Source organism: Aphelocoma coerulescens (assembly GCF_041296385.1).
Source record: "Aphelocoma coerulescens isolate FSJ_1873_10779 chromosome W unlocalized genomic scaffold, UR_Acoe_1.0 ChrW_unloc_scaf_1, whole genome shotgun sequence".
Lineage (NCBI taxonomy): Eukaryota > Metazoa > Chordata > Aves > Passeriformes > Corvidae > Aphelocoma > Aphelocoma coerulescens.
The window spans coordinates 13045268-13070256 of record NW_027184080.1 but is presented as its reverse complement, the minus strand read 5'-3'; the positions used below and the strand labels follow the sequence as shown (position 1 = coordinate 13070256).

General features: G+C 47.6%; 1 protein-coding gene and 1 long non-coding RNA gene across 5 annotated transcripts in view; one reads left to right on the top strand and one right to left on the bottom strand.

Moving 5' to 3' along the window:
• The window catches only part of LOC138102693 (kinesin-like protein KIF2A), a 226453-nt gene that overhangs the window by 79890 nt on the left and 121574 nt on the right, over window positions 1-24989 (bottom strand). For all 4 annotated transcript variants that reach the window (XM_069000411.1, XM_069000413.1, XM_069000412.1 and 1 more), the window contains exon 2: window positions 11379-11473. In XM_069000411.1, coding sequence (XP_068856512.1) covers window positions 11379-11473 — 95 coding nt within the window. The remainder of the gene's footprint in view (window positions 1-11378; window positions 11474-24989) is intronic.
• LOC138102719 (uncharacterized) lies at window positions 15332-20255 on the top strand. The gene is made up of 3 exons (XR_011147493.1): window positions 15332-15655; window positions 18877-19955; window positions 20082-20255. It is a non-coding gene; the product is annotated as an uncharacterized lncRNA (long non-coding RNA).

Genomic DNA, 24989 nt, shown 5'->3' with positions numbered 1-24989 from the left:
TCCCCCACACAATGATGTCGTCAATGTACTGCAGATGTTCTGGAGCCTCACCCTTTTCTAGTGCAATCTGGATCAGCCCATGGCAGATGGTGGGACTGTGCTTCCACCCCTGGGGCAGTCGGTTCCAGGTGTACTGCACACCCCTCCAGGTGAAGGCAAACTGAGGCCTGCACTCTGCTGCCAAAGGAATGGAGAAAAATGCATTAGCAATGTCAATACCGGCGTACCACTTCGCTGCTTTGGACTCCAGCTCATACTGTAGCTCCAACATGTCTGGCACAGCAGCGCTCAGTGGTGGAGTCACTTCATTCAAGGCACGATAGTCCACAGTCAATCTCCATTCTCCTTCAGATTTGCGCACAGGCCAGATGGGGCTGTTGAAGGGTGAGTGGGTCTTGCTGACCACCCCTTGGCTCTCCAGCTCACGGATCATCTTGTGGATGGGAATCACAGCATCTCGAGTTGTCCAGTACTGTCGGCGATGCACTGTCGAGGTAGCAATTGGTACTCTTTGTTCTTCCACCTTCAGAAGGCCGACTGCAGACGGGTTCTCTGATAGTCCAGGCAAAGTGTTCAATTGCTTAATGCCCTCTGTCTCCACAGCAGCTATTCCAAAAGCCCACTTGAGTCCCTTTGGGTCTCTAAAATACCCGTTCCGGAGGAAATCTATGCCCAAAATGCACGGGGCCTCTGGGCCAGTCACAATGAGATGTTTCTTCCACTCATTTCCAGTCCGGCTCACCTCAGCTTCCACCAGGGTCAAATTTTGTGATCCACCTGTTACACCAGAAATAGAAACAGATTCTACCCCCACATGCTGCAATGGAATTATTGTACACTGTGCGCCAGTGTCAACCAAGGCATCATATTTTTGTGGTTCTGATGTACCAGGCCAACGAATCCACACAGTCCAAAAAACACGGTTTTCCCTGACCTCTACCTGGCTAGAGGCAGGGCCCCTCTATGCCTGGTTATATTTCTTTCCCTGGGCCTGTGTCTTAGAGGTTCCTTCATGGGAATTGGACATACCATCGTGTTTTCCATCATTTCCGGAAGTTTGGTTACAGGCAACTGGAGCTACTTCCTTTTTGGTAGATCCTCCTTTCTGAGACTTGCGCTCCTTCAATTCACGCACTCGTGCTGCCAGAGCAGAAGTGGGTTGTCCACCCCACTTCCTCATGTTTTCCCCACTGTCACACAGGCAATTCCACAGCTCACTTCGTGGGATGTGCCTTCTCTCTGGGGAACGTCCGTGGAGAAAGCACTCTTTAATCTCCTGGTGATTCTTCTCCATCTTATCTTCCAATTTCTGCACACGTGTTTCCACAGCTGCAATTCTTGCATGTGTTGGGCCATGCACAGAGTCTGCATATACTAGGAGCTTCACTGCCATATCCTTCACAGTCTCATTTGCATCGTAGTCCGATTTCATTATTGCTAAAGCAGAAGCGTATTCTGGTGGCCCAAGGTGTATGAGTTTTCGCCACATGTATGGAATAACTCTGGCCCGGTCTGGACTCCTCAATCCTGGGTCATTTGCGAAGACAACCTCTACCACCCTTAGTTCTCTCAGGCATTGGATCCCTTGTTCTATGGTCTTCCATGGGGTTTGCTGCATGTAGAGATCATCTCCACACATATATCTTTCAGTCACGCCTGTCAAAACTCGTCTCCAGACACTGGTAGAATCAGCCCCCCTTTTCATCGCTTGATCGATCACTGGATCATGTGACAGGGATCCCAAATGCCTCGCTTCAGCACCGTCCAGCATCACATCATCGCCTGCCGCATCCCAAATACGGACCATCCAACTTATTATGGATTCATCGGACCGTCGGGTGTAATGCTTTCTTAGGCTGTGAAGGTCCTTTATGGACATGGACTCAGTAATGGCTTCTGTGCCTGAGTCAGTTGGTAGTTTTGAGGTTCCTTCCCCTGCATCTTTTGAGGTCCCTTCCCCTGCATCATCATCATCTTTTACTGGGCGATCAGTTTTTGTCGGGAGAGGCGCGGGAGGCACGCACCATGATTTCATGATCAGCAAGTCTCAACTTTATTGTCTTCACATCTCATACTTATACAGCACTTAAACAGCTCATACATATTGCAAAAGCTGAGCTCATGATTGGTCATCTTCTCTCGTGGGAACAACACGCCTTTCCACATTCCAGTCTGCTCCTTCTGCGGGGCTGGCTGGTTTCGTATCCTGTTACATATCCTGCTGATAAGAAACCTCTTTTCCCAAGATAAACTGACCTTGCATTCCGCAAGGCTCTATCTTATCATGTCCTCTACTGCGCAACCATTCCTCAGATAAGCTCTCCACACTTCCCCCGTTTTCTTTATGCGCTATCATGCTCATAGTTGTTGTTTTTAGCAGTACTCTTTTTGATACAAGTTAGAGCGCAACTGAACAGGGCTAATCCTACTAAAACCATGATCAATAAGAGAAACAATGTTTTCACCATGCTTCTTACCCAACCACCCAATCCCAGTTCACTGACCAGCCCATCTAGGCCAAAGAAACCTGTATCTTCCTTAATTTTTTGAGAGTGATTTATAAGCTGTTGAATCCTCTGTCGCGGACTGTCCCTGCGTATAAGCTGGCTTAGTCCATTTGGCAGGGATCCACTGCGGTCCTGTCGGGGTAGAAACACAAACATAACCTCTGCCCCAGTACAAAACTTTGGCTGGATCCTGCCATAATCCTGACTGGGGGTCTTTATATCTGACCCACACTTCTGGTTGCGGATTAGAAGGTGGGGTAAAATGGATTATGGCAGGAGGAGACTGTCTATCTCCAAAAATGCAAAGATGATTTAGAACAAATAAGCATTTCAGTAGCTTGTCTTGGGTATTAGGAGTGTCAGGATATTTTTCTAGATATTGTTTTAATGTACCGTGTGCTCTTTCCACAATTGCTTGACCCATGGGGGAGTGAGGAATTCCCTTTTTGTGGACAATATTCCATTGGGTCATATATCTGGCTATCTGCGTACTGCAATAGGCAGGCCCATTGTCTGTTTTAACTGTTATAGGGACTCCCATAATAGCAATACAGCTATTCATGTGGCGTTCAACATGTTTGGCTGTTTCTCCTGCTTGAGCAGTTGCCCACATAAAATGACTATAGGTGTCTATAGTAACATGAACATATTTTAGCCGTCCAAAGCTAGCGACATGAGTGACATCCATTTGCCAAATTTTGTTAGCCTTTAGGCCCCTGGGGTTAACGCCTGCTCCCAAACCTAGCCCCTTATTGTGGAAACTGCACACGGGACACGCTTTAACTATGGCTTTTGCCTCTTCGATTGGGATACCGAATTCCCTTGACAAGCCTTTGGAATTCTGATGAAAAATAGCATGGCTTTCTCGCGCCATTGTTTGTTTCGGGAGAATGTTTTGGGCAAGCGAGACAAGTTTATCTGCTCTTTCGTTTCCTTCACCCAGGCCTTCATTCCACATGTGGCTGCGAATATGGAGAATGGAATAGGGGTGTGACCGTTCTCTTAGGGCGCGTTTTAGTTGCAGAAAGAGTTCATAAAGCCTTTTGTTTTGTACTTCCTTAATGACTGCATCCTCAATTCTTGAGGTGACGCCCACTACATACAGCGAGTCCGAAACTACGTTTAAGGGTCCTGTGAGGTGGGTTACTGCCCAAACGACTACAAGTAATTCTAAGGTTTGCAGGGTATCATCTGACGAGGCGTTTATTAAATGCTGATGCCATTGCTGGTCTTGTTTCCATACGACAGCTGCTTTCTTTGTCTTTCTTCCGGCGTCTGTGAATGCAGTAATGGCATTGTGGATAGGCTTATCTTCTCGCAAGGGTTTTGAAATCCAGTTCCATGCTCCTATCCACTGTAATGCCTTGGGAAACAGGGGACCGGTCTGAATTTTGGCTCCTGAGGACAACAGGGCTTCCGTGAGTAATGAAGAATTTAGCAAGTACCAGTCCAAGGCAGGTTTTTCCATTGGGAGATTGATGCACTCAGGTTCTTGTCCTCCAATTTCCAAAATGCGCAAATGTCCTTTCTTAATTAAATTAGCCAAATTTTCAAGTTTTGTGGTAATAGTTTTTCGTTGCTGCAACTGTGGTGATATCCATTCTAAAACTGCCAGCCCCCCCGTTTTCTTTAGCTGCGTAATTGCACCGAGGAGGTGAGTTTCAGAATTCCAAATAGTAAGAGAGAGGGGGATGTCTGGATTAAGACGCGAAACAAAACCGTCTGTGATACAGGTGGTGATTTGTTGTAGAGCTTCTTGCTGCTGTGGCGTTAGGTGTACCGGTGCGCATGGGTCTGATCCTTTTAGTAAGGGACTGAGCTGATTTAAAAGAACATTGGGGATTCCTACTATTGGCTTTAACCACTGCAGATCACCTAACAGTTTTTGAGCGTCATTTAAAGTGGTGATTGAGGCTTGGATATGTAGTTTTTGAGGCTTCACTCTTTGATTGGTGATGACCCATCCTAAATACTTCCACGGGGAGGATATTTGAATTTTGTTAGCAGCTATTACTAAAGACCATTCTTGAAGAGAGGAGGTAATAAGCTGAATTTCTGTTTGGTCAAAAGGCTCCTTCTGCGCAAACAAAATATCATCCATATAATGATAAATGATGGTCTGAGGTAACTTTTGTCGCAGTGGCTGCAATGCTGCATCGACATACAATTGACATATGGTGGGAGAGTTGCGCATTCCCTGCGGCAATACGGTCCACTCAAAAGGTTTGTCTGGTTCACCACGATTAAGAGCAGGCAATGAAAAGGCAAATCGCTTCGTATCATCTGGATGTAGTGGAATTGTGAAAAAGCAATCTTTCAAGTCAATAATAAGAAGAGGCCAATCTTGTGGCAACATTGCTGGATTAGGGAGTCCTGGCTGCAGCGCTCCCATAGGCTCCATACGAGCATTGACAGTTCGAAGGTCTTGTAGCAGACGAAACGTGCCATTCTTCTTTTGGATGACAAAAATTGGGGTGTTCCATGGGCTTGTCGAAGGCTTAAGATGTCCTTGTTGAAGCTGCTCATTGACTAGAGCGTGTGCTTGAAGCAGATTTTCCCGCTTTAAAGGCCATTGCTTAACCACCACAGGGTCGTTGTCAGTCCATCTTAGTGGCAGCGGGAAATTCCAAGCAACGGCCCTTAGCAGAAATGGCGATCATCGGTAAGCACAAAACCCATTTGGGCCAATACATCTCTTCCGAGGAGGCAGTCAACTGTGGGGGGTAGAGGGGCGATAGAAAAAGTTGCGGTAGTTTTCTTGCCTTCAATTTCTACAGTTATCAGCGGAGATTTGTGTGCTAGTTTCATTCCTCCGACACCAGTGATGGCTGTCATTGCTGGCAGAAGAGGCCAATGTGAGGGCCATGTGTTCACATCGACAATGCTGGAGTCTGCCCCTGTGTCTAGGAGGCTCTGTAACGTGATTTTTTCTCCTTTATAGGTTAGGGCACACGGCTTCCGTGGACGGCTATTAAGATCAATGGTGAGCAAGGTTAGTTCCCCAGTTGAGCCGCAGCCTGTATGAGATTTTGGTTGAGCCTGCAAGGGTTGCATGCCTTGTGTGGCTTGAGGCAAAGGTACAAATTGAGCTAGTCTTTGGCCTTTGGGAATTCTTACAGGTGGATAAACAGTATAAGCTAGTATGAAGATATCACCCTGTGAGTCAGCGTCCACCACGCCTGGTTGAACGAATAGTCCTAGGGCAGTGGCAGATGATCGGCCAAGAATCAAGCCTCCTACTGGTGTACCATTGAGGCAGATGGGTCCTGTGAGTCCTGTAGGGATGTTATGGATTTCAGACGTCAGGAGATCACAGTCTACTGAGGCTGCCAAGTCCAGACCGAGGCTGCCACCTGTTGCTGGCTGGAGGCAGGGCAAGGGTTTGCAGCTGCTACTTGTGTCCCTGCGCGGCTGCTGGACGCGCTGCTCCGGGAGTTTCCCTGCTTCTTGTTACGGCAGGCATTCGAGTTATGCGTGTTGGATTGGCATTTGTTGCACCAAACTCCGGATGCTGAGCACTCCCGACGAATGTGGCCCGACTGGCCACATCGATAGCATCTCATTCTGTTTCCCCCTTGAGGCAACCGGGGGCGCGTAGCTGCTGCTTGGAGGGGAGCAAGGGCTGCCATTACCTGCATCTGAGCACTAGCTGCTTGTTCCTTCAATCCTTCCCCCAGTTTCTCTAATGCGTGGACCAAGAAGGCTTGAGCACCTGTGGGCAAGGTCGCAGCTTTATCTAGTAATGCCTGAGTGGTCCAATCACCAGGTATAGAGGTAATTAAAGACCTGGTGGTAGGGTTGCTATTTTGCAAAATGCACTGTCTTAAAATGGCATCTTGCATATGGTCGGGTGTCCCTGCCCTAGAGATAGCATCCATAACCTTATCAACAAAGGAGCTTAATGATTCATCACGACCCTGCTTGATGCTCATATATAGGGGGGTCCCTCCCGATGTCCTGACTTTATCCATCACTCTCTTAGCTACTGCCATGGCCTCCCTAAGTTTATGCGGCCCTAGTCCAGCTTGAGCTTCAACTCTGAGATACGGGCCCTGTCCCATAAGCTCGTCTACAGTAAGGCCTGTTAAGGGGTCCCCTTGGGGTCTGGGGAGATTAGCGCTACGTGCCGCTTCCTCTCTCCACCTTGCCTCAAAAAGCAATCTCTGAGAAGGGGTGTAAATGAGTTTTGTGATGGCCAGGATATCCGCAGGCAGAAGAATGTGGGCATTAAAAAGATAATCTAACATTTGCTTAGCTGGTTCACTAGACACCCCAAAGCTACCGACTGTTGCTCTTAGCTGGGACAGGAGTTTCCAGTCGAGATGGGCAAACTGCGCATACTGGCCCCCTTGTGCATTAGTAGTAAAAACGACAGGGAAAGCCATCGCTTCTTGTGCAGCCGCCAGGAGCTCGGAATCTCCCCTTTCCATGCCGTCTCGGGCAAGCACCTGCCACAACTCTCTCCTCTTTGCTGCCATAGCCTCCGCCAGGTCAGATTCTGCCCCAGGGACAGGCTCTGTGGCATTAGAGGGGTCGGGCGGCGGCGGCTGGTGTGAGGGGGTTAATGCAGAGGCGGTGATTGAAGCGGAAGGCGGGGGGGCCGGCAAGGGGGTAGACGGCGCAGGGGATTGGCTGTTAGTGGGCGGTGGCTGTGGCGGAATCTCCACAGCGGCAAAGGCGGGGGGGTTAGGGGCCGTGGGGTAAACTGAGGAGTCATAATCTTGGTTACGCGAGTGCGCAGCCTTGATACCTTCGACTGCTCGCTTCTCTGCCTGCATTAACAGTAGCTCATTATGAACTGCTTTCCAAAGTTTGCTTATTTTCTTGGCTGAATTATCATTGTCTAAAACAAGGCTAAAAAGTTGATCCCCGTACCTCCGCCATTCTACTAATTCGTGAATGCTCTGGGGGTCGGCAAAGAAGCCATAGGAACGCGCGTGAGTTAGTAGGGAAGGGAGGTCTTTTTCTAAGTTAAAAGCTTTAAAGTGACGCTTAAGAAGAAAGGCTTTAAATAAATCCTGTGCTGCTTGCCTATCCATACTTAAGGTACCGTTGCTAGCCCCTCCAGGCTTCGGCAGCACGTATCAGCGAACCCACCGGTGTGGTCGTTCGGGCACGGAGACGGGAAAGCAGTTGTCCTCCGCTCTTATTGCCGTCCGTCTAGCTGCGGGACCTGAACCCAACGCACCTCTCCTTGTGGAAGTGGGGGTGGGGGGGGTCAGGGACGTGCCTTCTGTTCGGGCGTCAGATGTCGGGAGAGGCGCGGGAGACACGCACCATGATTTCATGATCAGCAAGTCTCAACTTTATTGTCTTCACATCTCATACTTATACAGCACTTAAACAGCTCATACATATTGCAAAAGCTGAGCTCATGATTGGTCATCTTCTCTCGTGGGAACAACATGCCTTTCCACATTCCAGTCTGCTCCTTCTGCGGGGCTGGCTGGTTTCGTATCCTGTTACACATCCTGCTGATAAGAAACCGCTTTTCCCAAGATAAACTGACCTTGCATTCCGCAAGGCTCTATCTTATCATGTCCTCTACTGCACAACCATTCCTCAGATAAGCTCTCCACAAGTTTTGGTGGTGTGCTTTTTCCTCGTGACAGGAGCCACTGTCAGTGGCTTAGACTCTCCATCTGGTTTGGGCTTGCTGTCTGGTTTATCTGCAGCCTGAGTGACTGGGGTGTCTGCAGGCTTTGCTGATTTATCTTCCTGTCTCTCTACCTTTACCTGCTGCAGTGTGCGATAGTCATATGCCAAAGCCCAACATATTGCAAGGAGCTTGTTCTCATTGGAATTGTCATTGTATTTCTCTTTCAGATATTTTGCCACCTCAGCTGGTTTCTGAACTTGTTCAGGGGGAAACTTGCAAACCACTGGGTCAGAGAATTTCTTCAAGATTTGGCCCATATCCTCCCATTCCCCACACCACTCAGGATTTTCCACCTCTGGGTCAGGTGTCTCAGCAGTCACCCTGGAAATCTGAGCTCTTATTCTAGACAAGCTGCGAGACATATGGAGGAAGCTTATGAGATACAATACGAGGAAGGTGGTCTCTTTAACATCCAGGGGGAACTGAACATTCTCAAAAGATAACCTATCAAATTTAAAGGGAAGGGAAACTCCGACTCCTCCTCCTCTAACAATCTGGGTGCAATTACTAATAAATTCCCAAAACAGGCTACTGAAGCTAGGACTGGGGTTAGGACGGAGAAACCACTTATCATACACACTTGGAACAGCTGCCTGTACCTCTGTCAACTTCTTATAAATCATTATCACCGAGCACAAGAAAATAGAAATCCTGATTCGTCTCCCTGCTCTGTAAAATTTACATATCAGGGACAAGATTGGAGCAAGTTGTGGATAGGCAAACAACCCTAGGGACCAAAAAAAAACCAGTACCTCAATGAAGCCTAAGGACCAAAAAGACATGAGTACATCAAGCCAGAGAGACATTATGAACTCAACCAACATGGTGACTACTTTACCCCAACACAGAATAAGTAAGTTCAAACCAAAATGTAATTTGCACAGGTTTTTTCACTTTCCTTCGAGCCACGCAGTTGGGCGCCACTAAATTTGTTCTGGTTTGGCGAAATTTAGAAATATATCCTCTGAGAGAAGGCACAACCACCCCTTCCCCCCCAGGTTCGGGAAAAAATAAATTTTCCTCGAAGGAAAGTGAAGGAGATAAAACTATTTATTTACCAAACACATGGGAAAAGGAAAATAAGGCTAAATAATAAAATGTTTCACTGTGGAGGAAAAACCTGGGAAAGTGTTAAGAGTCCTCCCTTTGGTCTCCTCGGCGCTGGGGCTTGGGCCAGGGCCAGGCCCTCTGTGCCCGATGGAAAGTCCTCCCGATGTGCTCTGAGGTTGAAAGCAGTCCAGTAGCAAAGGGAGAAAATCCGGAATTCCAGAGGGGGAAAAGCAAAGTCCAACTCTCAGTCTCTCTCTCTCTCCGGAGAACAAGAAACTGAAAAAAAAACTGGCCAAAAGCTGACTGGAAAGCAGCAAGCCGGGTGCTTCCTTGCTCCCCTGCTGCAGCTGGGAAAAAAAAACCTGCGATCTCTGGGTGACCTTGAACAAGCTGCAAACTGCCCTGAAAAAGTTTTGCTCAGTTTTTTCCTTCCCCCTCTCAGGCTCAGTTTAGAGGCATAGAAAGACACAAAAATTAATTTCTGGGCATAGGCAGCGATATGGGATACACATCATAAGGTCACCCCAAGACATGGCCTCCAAATAAAGATCCACTTTTATATTACCTCCTATACTAAAATTATCTCAAGTTTCATTTCTAGGTTGAAAAAGGCAACAGTTAAGTAAATTAAGATTTTGTCATGGGTTAGCAAGCATTGTCCCGGAAGTGATGTTCTTGCAAAGGGGTGCTTACAGCTCCTCTATGACCTGACAGAACCTATCAGCTGGCTAGTTTGAATATGGACAATTCTTTAAGCCACTTAGAATTTTGACCGCCTCTGTGGTCCACATTTACGAATGGACAAACCCCGGGAAGCTCTCTCTCTTGCTTCCGGCTGGAGGACTGGTGACTGGGCTGGGCCCGTGTGGGGCCCAGCGACCCTGCTGGGCCAGGCCGGGACCTGCTCGGGCCAGGCCATGCCGCAGCCATCCTCGAGCCATGTGGCCCTGTTCCACCCGTGCCCCCCCCCACATCGTGCAGATGGAACGGCCCGGTTTCCCCCCCCCTCCAGTGCAGCCGAAGATGAAGATTCAGATGAAGCTAAAGCTGCCCAATGCCTGGCAAAGATCATGTGACCAACAGTGATAAGCTAAATTCCAGCTGCAAGGCCCGGGTGAGATTAACCCTTTTAGTGCTGTGAAGAGCTGAAAACCTGAGGGAGGAGAAAGAGGAGATGCTTAAAGCTGAAATTCTGTTGTAAAGCTATGGTGGTGATGGACTATGATATATTAGAGTACCCGTTGTAATTTCATGAAAGCATGGGGGGGGTGGAGCATTCAAACTGTACTTGTGAGCAAAAGTACCTGTACTGAAACAAGCAAATGCTGAAGCAGCTGTGATTTTAAGAGAAATTTGAACAGGGAGAAATGGAAGCGATGAGGACTCTTGCTCCAATTTGAAGGAGAAGACCTCTGTTCCTAGATGCTCCCAAAGATAGTCCTAGAGACGGAAGTGATGAGGACTCTTGCTCCAATTGGAAGGAGAAGACCTCTGTTCCTAGAAATACTCCCAGAGATTGTCCTAGAGATGATGAGGACCCTTTTCCTCCCAGGGAAGGGGAGGGCCTCTATTCTCAGAGATGGAAATGCTCCCAGAGATGGGTGAAGAGAACTTTTGTTTCTAAATGGCTCAACCTTAAAATTGTACCCCATTAGCTCAAGATTGGACCCTCGAAAGCAGTTGTGGGGAAAGCTGCAAGTCGTTGGAGGGGACTCTCACATATGAGCAGAGAACCAACCCGGGCAGCTGTCTCGTTGTGATAATGTCTCCATAGCATGAGCAAGAGAGACTCCTCTTCCTAAATTAACTGAACAAGGTTATTATGGAAGTGGTAAACAGACTGAACATCTCAAGGGTTGTCTTTTTACATTGTCAGTGGGAGAAGGGAGGAAGGTGGGGGGAGGAGAAGAGTTCTGAAGGTGGTATAATTTTTTCTTTTCTTCTTTTAGGTCTGTTAATAAACTTCAATATATTCTTTCAAGTTTGGTGCCTGCTTTGCATTTCTCCTAATTCTTATCTCACAGAAGGTAAACAGTAATGAGTATTTTGGACCAAACCACTACAGATTTATATTTTCCCAATTTCCAGTGCAAATTCCAAAGCATAATTCATGCAGATGACCCATTTTTAAAAGAGAAAAGTTCTAAAATAATTCGGTTTACCTCTTTGCCTTTAGTATCTCCATTTTCAATCCATTCAACAGTTACGCTTTCATTATCTTCATTTAGAGATGTTACCATAGCTTGGTGAATTCGGCCTAGAAAGGAAACACAAATGATGAATTAACAGATGAAAAATTGTTCCAATAGTTATTTTAATCCCTGCTCTGAGAAATGCAGATAGAAGCAGAAAAAAAAGGGGGTTAAAAAAAAAAAGTGATAAATAGGAAACGATTCCTGGCCACACTGTAAAATGGCTCAGATTTGATCTAGCCAGAGGCTAGATCTAGCCAGAGGCTCTAATGGGCAGTCAGTGTACAAGTAAAACCTTAATGAACAAAAAACTGAGTGGGGTGTGATTTCGTGGGGCTTGGCACCTAGCCAGCTTCAAACCACGACAGGCAAGTAAATAAAACACCATGTGAAAGCCACACCACTTGGACTCTTTTCAGAGTCTCCCTTGGGTGTGAATGTTTCCTGAGGTGCACTTCACAAAGTCTTGTTTGTCTCCCTTCTAAGCTGATATAAAATTAAACATCCTGACATAGGAGGGTAGTCCCCTGAATCTATATTCTGATATCCACTTCTTGTGGGTATTCAATCAGCTGGTAATTCAACTAAAATTAAATTGTTTGCAATTTAATACAAATCATCATTTTAAAAACAATTATTAACACAGACTGTTAAGCTGAAGTTAAGGTGCCATTGCTATGACTTCTTCAGTGAAATATCCAAAGCCAGAGAGCCCCCATAAAGTACAATAAAACCAGTAAACTTTCAGTAGAAATAAGGGTTTTCCTTCTCAAATACATAGTGTACTGAATTTTTTAAATGCCATCTGCCATACTTTATCTTATTTCCTACACATGGTAGCGAAAAGCAGTTGGAAAAGCAGAGCAGCCATGCACTGACACAAAGGTGCATGTCACATTGATTTCACACCTGTGTTTTGCCCTAAGAGTACCAAATACTGGAATTTCTAAAGAATATGAGTCCAATGGGACTGCTCCTCTAACACCCTCCTTTAATGAGCCATAGCACAAACAAGCAACCCCTTATTCCATCTCATTTGAGAGGGAAACACAGGTGATACAGTAAAAAAGGAAACTGCAGCAGGCAAGAAAAGTCCCATAGAATAAGTAGAAGGCCTTTGCTCACTTTGTTCACTCTTGCTCTCTGACAATTCATGAAAGGTACTCTGGGAAGTGTACAGGTGGCATGAAAGACAAAAAACAAGTTCTATAACCAGAAAATAAGTTATATAACCAGCTTGTGGACACCTTGTGTTTGGGGTGTTGATTGGTTAGGGGTACGCATGAACACTGCCTGATCAGAAAGCTGATTGGGTAAGAGAACAGGTGAACAGCAATACCTGCAGTGGCAAGCAGCCAATGCATGTTTGTTTTTCTTCACAAGAATGTAAAGAGATAAGAGCTTAGCATCTGAATGCAGCATTAAAAGGCCTGGGTTTTTTGCAATAAACAATTTCTCTCTGCGATTGCCAAAGGGAGTCCATGAGTCGTCATTTATCATTGCTACAAGAAACCTAAATAATGTTTTGTTATCTCCCCAAAAGAAAAAAATGGACATGTAAAGTTTTATACACCCAGCAAGAAGTATTTTCATTGCAACTGTACTTAATCCTTCCATGAACTCTCTGAAAACCACAGAATTTTAACTTGTTTGTAGCTTGTAGCCTTCAGCCCACACACACCCACAGAGACACCCACAAGTGTCTCTACCAGACCGCCCTTGGTCCCACCAAGCTCACCTGGGCACATGCCCATGCACCAACACAGCTCCCCAGCAGCTCTGCAGGACAAATGCTGTCTGGTAATTCTCACATCCACACACTATAGTGTGCACTTTCTCTTGTAGCACAGTCAGGCAAATCCACTCCTCCAGTGCCAGCCAGTCCCATCTGTCTGCCACCCCTGAGTCACCCCCCAGAGACCACACTTCAGCACCCATCCTGAGCCACTCCCCAGGAGTCCAAGGGCCTCATGCAACTCCAAAAGCACAAGCCGATTGCCCTGGAACAGTCTGTGCATATGCTGCTGCTGCTAAGCATCTGCTTAGCAGTGAAACACAGCATGGTCTTTACACATCTGCTCTTGTCTTGTTCTCCACCTTGCATCTTCTCCTCTCCTTTCCTAAGTTTCCCAACCTCACAAATCCACTCCAGTTTTCTCCTCCACTGATGGTTTCAAACTTCTGTTTCAGCCATTTCAGTCACAATTTGACAATTTTCCAAAGTTAATGTTTTTATACAGTCTAAGACTCTTAGGGCCTGCTGAGGGACAAAAAGGAAGAAAAGCCTTAACTGGTATCCCAAATTATCTCACCTAACAGTGCTAGTAACAGATGTATATTGTTAATATATTTTTTATTGCAAAGGCTGCCTAAACATTCACATCTAGTTAAAATTAAGCAAAAAGAGAGGCTACAGGGAAACATCATGGAAGGTAACAGTAAATTTGTGTACTTAAATAGAACATGCAGAGGAGACTAACAAACTCAGGCAAAGCATAGCACATGGGGGAACTTGCAGACCTGTGAGCACCCCTGGGGCAGCACTGCTTTCACATGACCAGCAACAGTACATAATATACACATTTTTAACCTCCACACTTCTTTCCTAAAGCATAAGATTCAGTCCACCACTAAATAAAATAAAAAAACCCAAACAAAAAACCAAATTTCTCCCTTTGATTCACTTGGTTCATTTCCTCTAGCATTTGCTAGGTTTTATTTCCCTGACCTGTATTTTGTCTGAGTAGATCCTTCCATTTGTGCTTCCTGAGCATCATTCTCCCAGGTGGCTCAGCTGTGTGCACTGCAGGGATGATCTGGATTTCTCACTGAAACATTGCCAGCAGAAGATGTGCAGGAAGGGATCACAGCCATGCCCTCCCCTCCATACACAAGTATTCCTCCATTTCCTCTCATCCAAATGACATTGGGCAGGCACACATCCAACCCTTGGGACCATGCACAAATTCTGCTGGTGGCTAGGCTGAAGCAGACTCACTCAGCATGACATTCTCAAGCCACATTTCCTTGGACAAGCATTTTTGTGTAAGTTTTCTTTGTGCAAGGTCCTCAATACACCCCTTCATTAATTTTTCTGCATTTAATAACCTCTTGTGGCTTCATTTGGTGCAAGAACACTGTCGTAGAACTGTTTCGATTAACTATCTGGTCTTTTAGTAAACTAGCAACAGAAGACACTTTCTTCCTGTAGCAGTGCCACTTCTACAAACAGCATGCAGAGATGCAAGGACACAAACATTTTTAGCACTGTGAGAAGTGGAAGACTCCTCAAGCTTACAGTGATATTAGCTTCTGCTACTGTTTTGAGGCTTGGCCCAGCTGTCAATCCAGAATCAAGACAAAACTGAAATATTAAAAATGTACATTTAGAGAAACATATGCTATACAATGCTATAATAATTTTTGTATTTGGTTTGCATGGCCAAGCTTTGATAGCAGGGGGGTACAGGGGTGGCTTCTATGAGAAGCTGCCAGAAGCTTCCCCCATGCCCAGCAGAGCCAGTCCCCGGCAGCTTCAAAGACAGACGTGCCGCTGGCCAAGGCTGGGCCACTCAGAAATGGTGGTAATGCCTCTGTGATAACATATTTAAGAAGAAGAAAAAAGTATTGGGCAGTTGTAATTGTGGCCAGAGCAGGGTGAGAATATGTGAGAAGAACAACTTTGCAGATACCAAGGTTAGTGGAGGAGGCGGCAGAGGTGCTCAAGGCACCAGAGCTGGGATTCCTCTGCAGCCCGTGGTGAAGACCATGGTGAGGCAGCTGAGACCCTGCAGCCCATGGAAGACCACAAGGATGCAGAGATCTACCTGCAGTCCGTGGAGGAGACCTATGGATGCTGAGAAAGGCTGGCAGAGAAATTTTTCCAGTTTTTACAGCCGACTGTGAAAGTCTCCTTTCTCATGCAAACTAGCTGGGAAAATGGTTTGCTGTTTTGTAAACTATATTGCAGGTGCAAGCTGTTTGTGTCTTGTTTTCCACACTGGGAAAAATATTTTGGAAATGGGTGTTATACCGTTCAGCCAATCACTCTGGGAGGTGGATGGTCAAGCACCCAATGATGTTATACCACTCTTGCGAACAAAGCTATATAAATGAGTCTGTAATTAATTAAATAATCCCATTTTATCCTGGATTTGGATTCTGTGTTGTTCTTCACGCCATCCCTGCGGACAACAGCGACATCTGGTGACCGCCCGACGTATACTGCAACCGCAGCCTCTAAGAAGGTACGTGACAGACCGCGACTGGCGCCCCCCGGGGCCGCGTGGAACTAGACTGAGACATGGAGCATAAATCCTCAAAAGAAAGCACGATACTTTCTGCATTCAAATCTGTGATACAGATCGCAGGAGCTAATATAAGCGATGGGGATTTTTCGGCTCAGGGGAGGAAGCAGCAGCGGCCATGCTCCCCGATATCTGACTCTCTCGGGGAACGTATCTTGTCAGCTTTGCATGAGATAAAGTAACAGCTCGCGGCGCAGCAGGAAGTGTTGCAGCAGATTGTCGCGGCTGGATCCCCGCCGGAGGCGGCGGTCGCGCTGCTGGGGCGGGCGGCCGCGCCGCCGGGATCAGCTGTGCGGCCGGGACCAGTCGTGCTGCCGGAGCTGGGCTCGTCCCCGGAGCTGGGCGCGGGGCTGGCGGCTTCGGCGCCAGCGAGAAAACCCGCGCCCGCGCGAAAGTCCGACTTGCAACGTTCCAGGAGCTGGGTGTGGCCGCTGCCGCTCCGGCCTTAGAGGCCACGGCGGCCACCACCGCTTCAGCCCCCGCGACTCCACCCCCCTCTGCCCTAGCCGCTGACGTTCCAGCCCCCGCTGCTCCACCCTCTGCTGCCCTAGCCGCCGACGTCACTACCCCGCCCACTGGCTTAGAGTCGGTACGCCAGTCTCCTGGGAGATCATCCAGCACACCCTTGGATGATGATGTAAGTAGCGTTGCCACGGAAACGCCTGCTCCGCGGCGGAAATCCGGGGCGGGGCTCAGACGCCACCAGCGTGCAACGCGCCGAGCCCGCAACTGTCCTTGGACCCTCCCAGACTGTAAAGTGACTGTCCATCCTAGAAATCCGAAACGGTTCTGGGAACAGATTAAAAGGTGTGCATTGCAGGACGGAGACTGGGAGTTGCTAGAAAGCATTGGGATGCCTGACGGGCAAATGGCACCTGAGCAGCCTGCTACCTTGTCTCATAGTGTGCAGACAGATCAAAGCGATGTAAAAATGAAGCGAAGTAGTGATGATACAGACGGAATTATCCAGGCTTTCCCTGTGCAGAAAGCCCTTCCTAACTCTGGTCAGACTGATAAACATGAGTGTTTTGCTTGGAAGGTGATTCAGGATTTGCAAACCAAGGTTGCTCAGTATGGATTAAGCTTTCCTGAGGTCATGCAGATTATTAGAGTGCTGAATACTGACCTGCTTTCTCAATTTGATATTAAGCATTTAGGTCAGATGTTATTTCAACCTGTACAATATTCAGTTTTTGAAGCCAATTGGATGGCTGAAAAGGCTGTAGCTGGGAATATACAATTGCCTCAAACTGATCCCAGGCATCTAGTTCCTGTGGATGCTTTCATGGGGATCAATAATAATTGGGACCCTGATGTTCAGGCTACCTGGCATTCTCAGATCCTGGAACAGGTTCAGAAGTTTGTTATGGCAACCCTGATAAAAAGTTTAGATACAGCTGCTCCTAAGACACGATATAAAAAAATATCTCAGGGTCAAAAAGAGAACTTTTTATATTTTGTGGAAAAGATTGCTGCAGCCTTGGAAAAACAGGTTGAAGATGAGACCATGAGGCAGCTGTTGTGCAGACAGCTAGCAAGAGATAATGCTAATGATGAGTGCAGAAGGATCATAGATGCGCTGCCTGGAGAACCCACGGTAACACAAATGGTTGATGCCTGTGCTAAGGTGGGATCTGGAGAGCATAAATCTGCTTTAGCAGCAGTTCTAAGACCTCTTCAATTAAATTCTAGTGGACAAAAGAGACCTAAGGTTGAGAGCACCAGAAACAGCTTAAACGAAGGAAGAGAAACAAGAACAGGAAGTTGTTCAATGCAAAAGATGCGGTAGGCTAGGTCATTCTTCAGACTACTGCCAGTTTATCTATCATGCCAATGGTCGACCTCTGATATGTTCAGGGAACTTGACCAGGAACACAAAGGGGAGTCAAATACTTCCTCAGGGCATAGCTCCTCTGAGACGGGCCTATTCAGCCAACTTAGAGCCGGCACCCAGGGATCGGCTGGTGTGGATGTGCACACCATAGCAACAGTCAACTTAGAACATAAAAAAAAAAAAAAAAGAAAAAAGAAAAAAAAAAAAAAAAAAGAGGAATCTGAGTGGCAGGTGGTGGAAAGCCATGAGTCAGGCTCATCCCAGCTGATTGAACTGAGGGCTGTTGCCATGGCTTTTCAGCGGTTCTCTCAGGTTTCTTTGAATTTGGTCACTGACTCTGCCTATGTGGCAGACATAACTCAATGCTTAGATTGTTCGCTTTTGAAGGAAGTGAATAATGCGGCTCCGTTTTCACTATTTAAAGCTTTGTGAAGTGCAAGTCAAGCTCGAGTGCATCCATATTACATTTTGCATATTCAAAGCCACACCAATTTGCCAGGTTTCATAACAGAAGGCAATGCTAGGGCTGACAGGCTAGCTAACCCTGCCTGGGTAGCGCCTCAGCCTGACAAAATTGCACAAGCCAAAGCATCGCACAATTTCTTCCATCAAAGTGCGCATACCCTACAGAAGCAGTTTCATTTGACCCCAACTGAGGCTTGGGACATTGTCAGCACTTGTGCTGACTGTCATGGACTCACTGCACCTCTGCCATCGGGGGTAAACCCCAGAGGGCTAAAAGCCTTGCATCTTTGGCAGATGGATGTAACACACATTCCTGAATTTGGCAGATTTAAGTATGTGCATGTGTCTATTGACATGTTCTCCTCAGCTATGTGGGCTACTGCTCATACTGGGGAGAAACGCTGCTATGTCATTGCCCATTGGAAACTCGCTTTCGCATTTTGGGCGTACATTCTTCTGTGAAAACTGATAATGGCCCTACCTATGTCTCACAGAAGACGTGGCAGTTTCTGCACCCATGGGGTGTAAATCATACTTTGGGTTTTCTGCATTCTCCTACTGGCCAAGCCATTGTTGAATACATTCACGGCACTTTGAAGCGTGTTCTGGAGAAACAAAAAAGGGGAATGCATGGAGAAACCCCACAGAGCTGACTAGAAAAAGAGTTTGTACAATAATCATCTTACAGTGCCACCAAATTCAAACAATTCTGTTATTCTGAATAATTTTCTCTCATTGCAGTCTGCAGGTGAGATGCACCTACCTCGAGTGAAAGTCTGGGTACGGGACCTCCTCACTGAGAAGTGGGAAGGTCTGCATGAACTCATTGCTTGGGGTTGTGGGTATGCTTGCGTTTCCACAGATACCGGGGTACAATGGCTGCCTGCAAGATGCGTTCGGCCTGACCTGTGGCACCAGAAGCAGGACAACCTCCAAGGCAGCATTCAAATGATGACCAGAATGCAGATCATCCATCTAATGATCCCTCTGATGATGACCAAGATGTCGACCATCAGACTGGTCCTTCTACAAGCAGAGACTAAATTTCAGAGACTGAACTTCAAGTTTCTTGTGTTATGGAGTCAGAATGTTATGCAGAATGTTAGAGCCCTTAAAGCTATTCAGAATTAGTAACTGATGTAGAGCCCTAAGGCTATTCATAACTAATGACTGGATGTATAACTAGGGTTTGCTAGATGTATCTCCCATGGTATTGCTGGACAATCTCTCTGTCTACTCTAAATTAGTATCTGATTTGGATTTAGTTTGGTAACAGCCATTACCAAACAGATCCTTTATGCTGTGTTTGTTCTCCTTGCTGCAAGGGATCCGGCAGAGGATTACAAATGCTACCTTTTGGGTGTTTAAAACAAAAAGGGGGAATTATGGATGCTGAGAAAGGCTGGCAGAGAAATTTTTCCAGTTTTTACAGCCACCTGTGAAAGTTTCCTTTCTCATGCAAACTAGCTGGGAAAATGGTTTGCTGTTTTGTAAACTATATTGCAGGTGCAAGCTGTTTGTGTCTTGTTTTCCACACTGGGAAAAATATTTTGGAAATGGGTGTTATACCGTTCAGCCAATCACTCTGGGAGGTGGATGGTCAAGCACCCAATGATGTTATACCACTCTTGCGAACAAAGCTATATAAATGAGTCTGTAATTAATTAAATAATCCCATTTTATCCTGGATTTGGATTCTGTGTTGTTCTTCACGTCATCCCTGCGGACAACAGCAACAGAGACCCATACCAGAGCAGGTTTCCTGGTAGGACTTGTGACCCCCTGGGGTCCCACGCTGGAGCAGCCTGTCCCTGAAGGACTGCATCCTGTGGAAGAGCGACCCATGTTGCAGCAGTTCATGGAGAACAATCTCCTGTGGGAGAGACCCCATGGTTGAGCAGGGGAACGACTCATCTCCCTGAGCAGCAGGAGAAACAACAGGTGATGAACTGACCGTAAGCCCTGATGACTTAGGTTTTAACTTTCATATTTTTCAAATCACTTTACTGCCTAGTGTGTAACTCTGAAGTTTCTCGTAGCCTGTTAACTTCTGCTCTCTCATGCTAGGTAGACATAACAAAGCCTCTCCAGGCCTGCTCTTCAAGGACACTCGGACCGTCCTATATGGAGAGACAGTTGGGAAGTCAAGCAGAAAGTTCTGCAGAGATGGTAAGCGATGTGGACATTTTAACCTTAGTGGGCCACAAGCCCTGGGAACAGCAAGCAAGAACTTGAAGAAAGTAGAAGGAACGTTATGTATTACATTGTGTCTTTCTTAAGAGAAATCATTCAAGACGGTAGTTAATTAATGTTGCTAGGAAACATGAATGTTGCGTTTTTTTACTAAGGTAGTAGAAAGAGTATATAAACCATGCTGTAGAAACAATAAACGGCTTTTGCTTGCATCAAGCTGCGTCCCATCTCTCAATTGCCGACAAATGGTGCTCCCATGTGAGAAAGCGAAGATCCGCCTAATCTGAGCAGATGACGTCATGCCCCACAGGATTTAAGTGCTGCTGAGAGGAAGCAGGAACTGGGCGGCAAAGAATCCCTCCAGGATAAGGAGGTGAGCTGTGGGGAACATGGGTTAAGGGAATGTCTGCCCAAGAAAGAGACATATTTGAACTAAATTACTAGATAAGCATGGCAAACTTCTGTCTTTGCATGACCTAAACATCATGCTGAAATGGACAGAGGCCAAGCTGCCCAGGGTTACCCCGTCTACAATTTTCACTAAAAAACTGCGATGAAGTGGGAGTCAAGTTATGGAATTGTGCGACAAAAGGGCATAAGGAGGTTGCAAATATGCTTCCCTCCTGGAGAGTGATTTATGAGACTATGATGGCTCAGGAAAAATCCCATGCCGAGGTTAGAGAATACATCTGGCTCTCCTTCTGCAGAGGATCCAGGATGCTTGATACAATCCTGTCGGGGTCTCCTCCCCCTGCCATGTAGTCCTGGGGGAGGGGCCCTGAGGGGAGGCATGGGGTTTCCCGAGCCCCTGGTCAGCCTCGTTTCTGATTGGTTGGTTTGTTTTTCCCTGCACGGGCAAGGACCCTCGGTCCAGACTGTGAGAGTTCCTCAGGAGACCCCCAGCCATGTGGCTGAAGAAATAAACATCTCTCTGAAACATCTACCAAGAATCTGTCTATATATATTTCTTTTCCACGGTCTCCTGGTTTGGTGCTTCGTGTTACAGTATCCCCGCTGTAACACAATCCGAGGGCAATGCACCTCCTCCTGTACAGCCCTTGACCCTCCCTCTTGTGGGAAAGCCAAAGGGGAGTCCCTTGCGATTTGTAAGGGCATTCACCGTGGGGTACTGCCCTGATGATAGCAAGGAGGAGCAAGAAAATCCCTTTGATCCCAGACCTATTGACCCTGAGAGGGAACCGGACCTTTATTCCCCTGATCCCCATGACAATTGGGCTCATTTGAAATGGGAGGCATTGAAAGAAGGGGAACTGGACATTGCAGAGAAAATTGTGGCACCTGTCCTTTATCAGGACAAAAACCAACAGAACCCGCAATGGGAGCCGATGTCTTTTTCGAGAATTAAAGAGCTTCGTCGGACTGTAACCGAGCGTGGTCTAAACTCTCCATACTTCTCGAGTTTGCTGTCTTCCATGTTTAATGCTTATGTTATGACCCCACATGATTTAAAATCACTTGCTCAGCTTTTGCTAACCCCCACACAATACTTTTTGTGAGAAACTGAGTCGTGAAAAGGATTACAAGCCCTCTGCTTTTGCAGCCTGTAAAGGCCCCTCCGGGGCCCTGGCAGTTTGCTTTGGCTGTGGCAAACCTGGTCACTTGAAAAAAGATTGCTTTGCCCTGAGTGGGACTAAACCTAAAACCCCTGCCGTGTGTCCCTGTTGTCATAAAGGCTGTCACTTTGCTAATCAATGTCATTCTAAGTATGATTTTGAAGGTTGCCCGATCCAGGGAAATCAGACCCGGAGCGTGGGACTGCTCCATGCGCAGACACAAATGCCTCAGCCGTCGCAGACACCCCAAGGAGGACTGCATCAAGTCTTCACCCAGCAACTGCAGGCAGCGCCGGATTGGACTTGGCTACCTCAGTCACAGTAACGTTGTTAGACTCTTCTGTTCATTTACTCCCTACAGGAATTTTTGGGCCCCCAGGACCCCAGAGAAGTGCCTTGCTGTTTGGGAGATCCTCAGTCACCCTTTCAGGACTTTTTGTTCTCCCCAGAATTATTGACTCAGACTTTGTAGGAAAAATCAAAATCATGGCTTGGACCCCTTTCCCACCTTGTACAGTTCCTAAAGGAACCTGCATCGCACAGCTGATTCTTTTCCCACACGAATTGCAACCCCCTGTAGAGGAACACAAAGAAAGAGCAGGAGGATTTGGTTCCACGGGAACCCCACAAATTTTATGGGTACAGGCCCTTTCGGACAGATGCCCTACTTATAAATGTACCCTGTCGCTACGAGGACACCAAGTGATGCTTAGCAGTATTTTAGATACCTGGGCTGATGTGACTGTCATTTCTCAAGCCAAGTGGCCTCCTGCTTGGGCCCTCACAGAAGTACCCCAAGCCCTCACTGGGATTGGGGAAAGCAGTCATAGTTATCAAAGTTGACATCTCATTCAGGTGATGGGACCAGAGGGCCACACAGTTTCTATTAAACAGTTTGTTCTACCCATACCCATGGTGCTATGGGGACCCGATTTACTTTCCCAATGGGGTCTAAAAATTCAGTCTGATTTTTGATGGGGACCATTGTGGTGTGCGACACCCTGAAATTAACCTGGAAAACCGAGAATCCTATCTGGGTGGATCAATGGTCCCTGTCACAAACCAAATTGCACACACTTACTGACCTTGTACAAGAACAGCTTCAAAAAGGGCACATTGTCCCTTCCACCAGTCCTTGGAATTCACCTGTGTTTGTTATTCAAAAACAAACTGGCAAGTCATGCTTGCTCCATGACCTCCACAAAATTAATGCTGTTATGGAGGACATGGGAGCACTTCAACCCGGTCTCCCATCTCCTACCATGATCCCTCGAGACTGGCATTTGACAGTCATTGATTTAAAGGATTGCTTTTTTACCATTCCTTTGCATCCTGATGATGCTCCTAAATTTGCTTTTTCTGTCCCAAGCACTAACATGCAAGAACCCTTGCAAAGATATCATTGGGTTGTCCTACCACAGGGAATGAAGAATAGCCCTATTATTTGTCAGTCGTTTGTTGCAAGGGTCCTCAGTCCTATCTGCCAGAAAATGCCTGATGTTCGCCTGTATCATTACATGGATGACATTCTCATAGCGGTGGATGTGGGAGTGTGTTTGCTTTGGTTCAGTCCGGGTCTCCCCTCTGTGTTCCTTAAGTTTGGTGTACCCCAGTTGGTGCCCCCCCTGTTTTATTAAAATCACCCTATATGACAGTTTTGTCTCCTCCCAGGACCCTGTCTGTCACTCTGGCACCCCTCCCAGGCTTCTGGAAAGTTCTAGCCAGGGGGCCAGGTGACTGGTCCTGGGAAAGAAGTCCCTCCCTTCCCCTGTTACAGTTGGTTCCCTTATGTGTCCCTCGTTCTGTTTGCCGCACCCTTCCCTTCCCTGGTTGGTTGTTCTGTACCCCCCCCCCCAGGTCTCCCCCCCCCCCATAAAATCCCCTGCACGAGATCGGCAGGTGCGCTGAGTCGGGCACCCCCTGGTGGTTGAGGCCCCCCCGTTTGGAGGGCCAATAAACTTTCTGGATTTAACCCAACTCTGAGCCTGCCTCCTTTCCTCCACCGTCTGCCTTTATCGCCGCGGTCCCTTGGAAGGACCCACGAGCCAGACCTCTGATGCCTCCGATATCAGAGGCTGGCCCCCGCAGCCTGCTGTGTCCCGAGCTGACCGGGCTGAGTGGGAACTGTTCCCAGAGGACACAAAGGCAGCTTGGCACCCAAGCGTGGGGCTTCCCGTTCCATCGGACCCCACAGAAGGGGCGTCCTCGGCAAAGGCAGCTTGGCGCCCGGGCGTGGGGCCCCGCTTCCATCGGACCCCACGGAAGGGACTGATTGCTTCAGCAAGTGTGTCCTCGGGACGTCAAGCTACCCCAGCTGCAGCACGCTCCGTTTTAGTGAGCTGCGCCCCTGGGGGTGAGGACGGTAGCTTCGCCCACGCAGCGAAGTCGTTCTCGGCGGAGGACCCGGTCGCCTGGAGCTAACCTGGACGCCAGTCAGGTAAGTATTTTTCCCCGGGGGGGGAAAAACTTGCCTCAAAGCCGGTAAAGGCTTTCGGAGGGACCAGTGTCCCCGGCTCTCGAAGAGCCGAATGCAGGACGGTCCCCGGCTCTCGAAGAGCCGAACATAGGCTGCGCAGCCCCGGAACAAGCGCGGTTCGCTTGTCTCCGGTCGGTTTTTGGGAAAACCGGCGTTCCAGGCTTGAAGTTTTTAGCTCCAGACGCTGTGCTGTTGGCTATGGACGCTACACTCTCCACAGCACAGAAGGGGGCATTTCTCCAAGTTGCGGGACTCCTTGAGGGGGGGGGGATAAGTTTTTCAAAGGGATGTTTAAAACTGTTTATTCGCTGGTTGTTTCTGCACTTCCCTCAGTGCGCTCAGGATTCGGTTTTGACAGTTCCCTTTTGGAATGCCGCGGGAGAAAAACTGGCGCGATCTAATTCTGCCAAAGAGAAAGATTTCCCCTTTCTGTACTTGCAGATTAGGTCAGCGTTAAATAAAAAAAGGGAGAGGGAAGGACAAACAACCCCGAATTCCCCAGTTGTTACCCCTAACCCGTCTCCCGAACCCGTGTCCCCTCAAACGGGCATCCTGAGGAGAGCAACCCGAGATGCGCAGGGCTGCCACCGTCTCCCTGGCTCTCCTCGGGGTTCCCGGAGCCCCCGCTCGGACAGTCCCGGCCAGACTGCCCGAGGCTTATCCCGTTCCCCGGCTTCCCCAGTTGTTACACCCCGAGTTCGGTTTGGCTATCCAGAGAGTTTAGAAAATGCC